Consider the following 7,620-nt stretch of genomic DNA (forward strand, 5'->3'; position numbering starts at 1 on the left):
TTGTTATGGACTCAGTTGTAGCTGTGGATGTGCTGGTACTGGTCTCAAGAGTCGTGGTGCCTGTGGTGGTACTGGTCTCAGGAGTAGTTGTAGCAGTGACTGTGCTGCTTTCAGTTGTAGCTGTGGATGTGCTGGTACTGGTCTCAGTAGTGGTGGTGTCTGTGGTGGTAGTGGTCTCAGGATTAGTAGTAGTTGAAGTGGCTGTGGTGCTTCCAGTTGTAGTTGTTATGGACCCAGTTGTAGCTGAAGATGTGCTGATAGTGGTCTCAGGAGTAGTGGTGTCCATGGTGGTAGTGGTCTCAGGAGTAGTGGTGGCTGTGGTGGTAGTGGTCTCAGGAGTAGTAGTAGTTGAAGTGGCTGTGGTACTTTCAGTTGTAGTTGTTGTGGACTCAGTTGTACCTGTGGTTGTGCCTGTTTTTGAGATTGTCGTTGTGCTTTCTGGGAACTGAATAATAACCTGAGGATTTCCCATATTTGTGTTCTTCACCAGACTCAGTATCAGCACTCCTATTATTGTTGTTATTACGCAGGCCAAAAGACATGCCAAGAATACTTTCAGTAGGGACCGACAATTTTCTTTTCCCTGAAAGGAATAGAAATAGCTTGATTTGCCCATGATCCTTATTCTTTCTTTGGGGGTAATTTCCCTGGTCCTGTGCTATATCAGTGCTTTAAATCATTGATTCATATTAATCACATGGCGTATTTGTCAAATTGACAGAAGATGAAATGGAGGGGGACAGCTAATGCATTAGAGGATCTGTTTGGTATTTAACAACAATCCTGCCAGTCTAAGATTAAATACCTCCCTTTTGGTCATGCTATATGCCTCCCACAATGTTACTCCAACCTACCTCTGCAGCCGTATTTCACAGTGGTCCCCTTTAAATACCCTTTGTTTCTGTCAAAATGACCTGCTACAAATTACCCCCAAATCAATATGTTACCTTCAGCCTCCATGGATTTGTACTGGCTTTCTCAGGTTCTATATCTTTGCTGAACCCCAATCCCTTACCTCTGTTCAATACTCAGCTAAAAGTTTTCTCTTGAATCTCAAATTTTCCTGGGACATTTTGTCTGTATTTCTCTTTTGCTACTACCACTTCTACTCCTGCTGCTGCTGCCAATAATGATGATGATGATGATGACAGTAACAACAGTAATAGTAATATTTTTAGATTGTTCTAAGTTGTGTAAAGGCCTTCACATATATTGTATTATTTGGTCCTCACAACAACACCATGAGTTAGGTTCTATTATTATTTCCATTTTACAGATAGGGAAGCTGAGCTTTAGAGAGGTCAGATGACTTGCCCAGGGTCACATGACTCATAAGTGTCCAAGGAAGGACATTTCTATCTCATTCTACTTTTAAAATAATTACAGTATATTCTAACTCCATATGAGTCTTTCCTTGCTGCTTGATTGTAAGCTCTTTGAGGACAGACAATATGACTTTTTTAACTTTGTATCTCAAGTACCTAGCACAGTGCCTTGTACAGGGTAGACTTTTAGTAATTTTTGGTTGAAAAGAATTGAATATTGACAGGCTAGAATTCTGGGATAAATCAAAGAAAAATAAATGTAACTGTGAAATGTAAAAACCTAACTTAGGTTCAAAAAATCAACTATATAAGTATAGCATAAGAAAGGTATGCCTAAACAAGTTCTTTGGAGAAAAGGTCCAGAATTTTTTAGTGGACTACAAGTGTAATAAGAATCAATAGCGTGCTAAGGCAGCTAAAAAAAGATAACACTATCTTAGGTGGGGGGCATCTGGGTGGTGCAATGTGTAAAGTATAGTAATACAAAGCAATTTTAAGAAGGAGAAAATGCTTTAAAAAAAAAACAAACCAACCAACCTAGGACCTATTGAAAAAGGAAATATTGGAAGTCAAGTCTGAGATAACTTTAAAGAAAGTTAGGAAGTCCGTGTGACAGTAGGGAGGAAGGTAAGGCATTCCTGACAAGGGATAGCACTTATACAAAGGTGCAGAGGCAAGAGATGTAGTGCTGTGAAGAGAGAACGTTCAGCAAGCCAGTGTGATAGAACAGAGTGAAGGGGAATAATAGGCAATAGTGACCAGGAAGGGATGTGGGAGCCAGGCTGTGGGACAACTGAAATGCCCTGATGGAAAGACTGGATTTGGTCCTTAGAGACATGTAAAGGAACCACAGAGTGCTGAGACCGGGATGAATAGAGATAGAAGAATTCTTGGCCCCTTTTCAAATATTTTCTAAGTGTGATAGCAAGTTAGACTTCCCAAAAGCTTATTAAGTAAGGATTCAGCAAAGGAGGCAGAAGTGTGCCAGTAAATGTTTAATAACTGGCTGTCTGGAAAAAAAAAAAGAAGCCCAAACCACTTTTAAGTTAAATCTGTATTATTAACATTTTCTCCATCACTTTCTTAAGCTTAGGACCTAGGCAATCAATAACACAGTAAATCAAGCACTGATTTGTAGGGTTTACCAAATTCTGAGGTGCAAAGGCTCACAATGATAATGTAACAATCAACCCTCGAGGCAGTTCTAGCACATTCCTGAAAGGAGGCATCAGGCCTAGGAATCCTGTTCACATTAAAAAGAGGCAGGATCATCCACTCACAGCTACTAAATCTTAGTGCAAATTTGCATATGCTTTCACATCTTGTGTCAAGATGAGATAGATGCAGCCTCAAGATATTCTAATCAAGAACACTTGGGCAGTTAAGGGAAACATGCCAAGTACCTGAGGAAACAGTTTACCTGATGGCACAGAAATTCTGTACTTGAGGATGCCGAATACTCAAGAATTCCTGGGTTGGTACAGACAACTGACAGTCTGGGGTCTATATCACTATGGCCATGATGTAGTGAGTAAAACCCACCAACTGGGTGGCAAGCTGTAGAGTCACTGGCATTTGGGAAGGACTGCAAAGAGAGAACACAACAATATTAGATTAATAGGAATCCAGTTATCCTGGATACATTTGTCACGGTGTAGTGGAGAGAGTCGAGGGCATCTAGATCATACAGTGGATAAAGTGCCAGGCCTGGAATCAGGAAGACCTGAGTCCAAATCTAGCTCTCAGAAACTTTTTAGCTAGGTGACCCTGGGCAAGTCATTCAACCCTGTTTACCTCAGTTCATCTCTAAAATGAGCTAGAGAAGGAAATGGCAAACTACTCCAGTTATCTTTGCTGAGAAAACCCCCAATTGGGTCCCTGAGAGTCAGACACGATGGAAACAACGTAACAAAAACGTGGCTTACTTCCTATAAGATTTATCCCACCACCACCCCTAGAAAAAAAGGAAAATGTATTATGAACAATGGAAAAGAACCAGAAAATACTCAGCAAAATAGAAGCATGTTAGCATTCGTGTGTTTGTTATTTTTTAAGTCTGTGATAACCAGAAAAGCTTTTCACCCTAGTCCAGATCCCTCACTTCACAAAACAGCTTGTGTTAGAAGTTGTATTCCACAACTGTGGCTACACAAGCAATAAATAGCATTTGGAAGATTTGGAGCCTTGTTCAAGCTCTCCTTGTTCTGTTATTAAACAGCCCAAGGTCTCGATCCATCCATTATGCTTAGCAGACACTCTTGGCTGACCTCCCTGAAGTGTTGATTTCACCACTAATCTTCAATTCCATTTAACCTGCCTGAAGATGACAAAACTTGAAAAAACAGCTACCCATCTATAAAAACTCAAACTCACTTGTCAGACTGGCTTTCTAAAGCCTGCCTACTCTTTGGATACTGGGTCATTCTAAGGAAGCAAATCATAGATTCCCAGAGCCAGAAAGAGGCTGGAAGCAATCCCAAAACCCCCTGGGGAAACCTCACGGTACAGTCTCTTTGCTTTTTATATCAGCTCTCTTAGAGTCTTTTTTGGGATGCAGCCTGTTTCCCAAGGTGACTTTCCCTCTTTGTCATCTCTCCTCTGTGACAAATGTTGAATTTGAAGTGATGGATCTAAACTGTCGCTCCCTAAGTGGGAAATGCTCTCCAAAGATATTTATTTAATCTGTCATTTAACTAGTAGTTCTCTCTGCATGGATGAATACATCCTTATGACTGTAATCAAGAACTATTTGTTCAGATATTCTTGGTTATGTAGCCACGATGAGAATGAGGACGGCATCTGTGATTTCAGTGCTATAGGAAACTTCCAGATGAGGAAATTGCTTCTACTAATGCAGAACATCAGCTTTTCTGCAACTTAGAATCTTACAGAGCTGCCTGGAGCACTGACGAGGTAAAGTGATGGGTCCAGGGTCACACAAGCAGTGCAGGGCAGAAGCAGGGCCAGAACTCAGCTTTTCCTGGATCTTTATCTATTCCACCATTCTGGCTCTCATCCATGCCCATGTAGTCATGGCATCCAAAGATGTCATATGTGTGGAAATATCTTTTACCAGAGTCTCAAACAATAAATAACTTAAATGAACTCTCTCTAAATAATCACACTGTTTAAAAGATTGCTTGCTTCTTGGACCTATAAAAAACCTACACGGGCCTTGCCAATCAATGAAGCATGGAGCCTTGACAAACCATTTGGTTGCTCCACTCAGAAATAATGTATCTTTTGTCTTTTATGAATCATAAAATGCTAGAATTATACAGGATCTTAAAGATCATTGAGCCCTAACTCACTCATTTTAGAGATAAGCCCATGTGAAGCTAAGTGACTTGACCCTACACGCAGTAGTTGGATGGTCATAGAACTCTGGACAAGAACCCAGGCCTTCAAATGCTCAGTTCGGTATTCTTCTCATTACACTACACAAATAATTAAAATAAAGATAGAGTTTGCATTCAGAATATAAGATTTTGCATAAAGGTGCATAAATATAAAATTTTGCATTCAGTTTTCAGGTATAACAAAACATGGAATCATTGCTGCTTCTACTCACTGTCTGGGTTTCCGCTTGTTCAATGTCTGCAGGATGTTTCCTGTATTTTACTTCCATTCTGTGGCCATCAATGTAACAAATCTGGGCCCAGGAATATTTGCTATTTAGTTTAGTTCCTTTTATACCTTCCTAAAGATTGGGAAATATTAGATATAATTAATGTTAAGTTCACTATAATACATCTGTCCAGGAGTGGATTAAGTTGAATAATAATTATTTCCCATTGTAGGCTACACTTTCAGAATGGGACATCCAGAGTAAATTAATTATGCAAAATTAAAACTCAGAGCAATCCATCATTGAATGGGAAATGTGACAACTTTCAAAGCCTGCTGAAAAGTGAAGTACTAAAAAAGATAATAAAATAGACATTTACATAGTGCTCCAGTCTTTGCAAAGCACTTTAATCTCTTTCGATCTCTATAAGAACTTTGTAAAGTATATGTTTTCATTTTACAGCCCTGTGAGGAATCCCCATTTTACAGATGAGGAAACAGAGATGGAGAGATTTAGTGACTTGTTTGGGATTACTGAGCTAGTGAGTCTCTACAGTGGGACACAAACCCAAGTTTTTCTCCCTATAAGTCTAGCACTTTCTTTCCTATAAGGACTATGAGAACTTCCTGGCTTCTCCTTCATAAAAATAGATGTGTTTATTCTAAAGCTTTCCTCACAGTAAGCCTATGAGAGAAGAACTATATTAGTCTCTAATTCACTGTCTCTCCCAGTGAATTAGAAAATTCTTAAGATCAGGAGCCATGTTTAGGTGAAGCCAAATATGGTATTTCATAACTATTTAATACTTATCCATTTATAATATTTTCCTACTATATAACACACATATGTTTCTAAGCAAGTGTAAGCATCTAATATCTGAAATATTTTAAGTGGTAATTTCTGCATAGCAACATAATTAGTGATGGATATGTTGACCGGCTGACTAAACTCTGCTAAGAAAGGGTGGCAGAGTTTTGATAACCAAGTTCAATTCAACCCCAAATTTATTAATGACCTATTTGTTATGTGCAAAGAAGTGGGCTAAGTGCTAGAGATACAAACCTGGAGTAAGATTCTGCCCTCAATGAACTTAACCCTCTAGCAAAAAACAGATGTTCCCAAATGACTCTAATGCAAGATAGAATATGACCAATGAGAAGAATTTTTTTAATTGCTCAGAAAAATTTGAGCAGGGAGATTTTACTACCAACTGAGGATTCAAGGACGACTTCATGCAAGAGGTGGCACCAGAATTACAGCTGGAAGGGAAGGACCATGAGAATAAAAGAGTCAAGCTTAGGTTCAACTATTAATCTCAGAAAACATCTATTTGCCTGACTTTTTTGGATATTTACCATAGATCATGAATACAGAGCACAGCCTCCTGAGTGAGTGACCATTGGGTTTGCTTAATCCTGCCATCTCAAAGATCTCAGGTAGGCTTTTATTTATTTATTTATTTAGATTTATTTTATTCTGAACTTAAAGAAATAAAATGAGCATTTCTTAACAGTCAAATAGAAAAAAAGACGATTGTACATGAAACTGTTAATCTGTTATATACAGCTTGCTATTCCTTTTAAATATATAATAAAGTTGTCATAACTTTTTTCTTTCTTCCCCCTAAGCTACGATTAGAAACCAATATGTATATACATGTAAAACTATTCTATACATACTTCTATTTATCAGTTCTTTCTCTGGATACAGACAGCATCTTCCTTCATATGTTCTTTGCAGTTAATTTAGGCATTTATAGTAGTCAAAATGACAGCAACTCAAAAATGTTTTTAAAGCAATTGGGTTTTTTTTTGTTATTGTATGCAATGTTCTCTTAGTTCTGCTCGTTTTGCTCTTCATTATTTCGTGCAAGTCTATCCATGTTTTTCTAAGATCACCCAGCTCATCATTTCTTATAGCTTGCAGTATTATTCCATCATGATCATATACCACAACTTGTTCAGACATTCCTCAATTGACAGGTATCATCAAAGTTTCTAGTTCTTTGCCACCACAAAGAGATTCTTTTTTTTTAAGCAATAAGGGTTAAGTAACTTGCTCAAGGTTACACGGCCAGTTATTTCTGGGTATGGTGCTGAGTATCTGAGCCTGGATTTGATCCAGGTCATCCCGACACTGGAGCCGGTGCTCTTACTCGCTGAGCCACCTGGCCGCCCCTAAGCAATCGGGGGCAACTTGCTCAAGGTTACACGGCCAGGTGTTTCTGGGTGGGTGCTAAGTGTCTGAGCCTGGGATTCGATCTCCAGGTCATGAGATTATTTCTTTTTAATAGTATTTTTTCAAGTTACACATAAAGATAGTATTCAGCATTCACTTCTATAAGATTTTTGAGTTCCAATTTTTTTTCTCTTTTTCTCGTCAGACTCATCTCCAAGACAGCAAACAATCTGATATAGGCTATACATATACAAATAAACTTATTTCCACATTAGTCATGTTGTGGAAAAAAATCAGAACAAAAGAGAAAAACCATGGGAAAGAAAACAAAAAACAAAAAAGAGAAAGAATAGTAAGCTTTGATCTGCATTCAGACTCAATAGTTTTCATTTTCCATCATGAGTCTTTTGGAGTTGTATTGGATTGTTGTGTTACTGATAAGAGCTAAGTCTATAAAAGTTGATCATTGCATAACGTTGCTGCTGCTGTGTATAATGTTCAGGGAGATTCTTTTTCTTTCTCTCTCTCTCTCCCTCTCTCTCTCTGTCT

At 38.5% G+C, this 7,620-nt stretch overlaps 1 protein-coding gene across 1 annotated transcript in view; it reads right to left on the reverse strand.

Annotated features, from left to right (window-relative positions):
- Positions 1-7,620, reverse strand: part of LOC138173597 (mucin-22-like) — a 24,603-nt gene that overhangs the window by 671 nt on the left and 16,312 nt on the right. The window contains exons 4-6 of the mRNA XM_069103642.1: positions 4,897-5,025; positions 2,746-2,910; positions 8-583 (exon numbers count right to left, since the gene is read on the reverse strand). Coding sequence (XP_068959743.1) covers positions 8-583; positions 2,746-2,910; positions 4,897-5,025 — 870 coding nt within the window. The remainder of the gene's footprint in view (positions 1-7; positions 584-2,745; positions 2,911-4,896; positions 5,026-7,620) is intronic.

Source organism: Petaurus breviceps, unplaced genomic scaffold, assembly GCF_028583685.1.
Source record: "Petaurus breviceps papuanus isolate PSGF00001 unplaced genomic scaffold, PetGlider_PUasm1.0 129, whole genome shotgun sequence".
NCBI classification, from domain to species: Eukaryota; Metazoa; Chordata; class Mammalia; order Diprotodontia; family Petauridae; genus Petaurus; species Petaurus breviceps.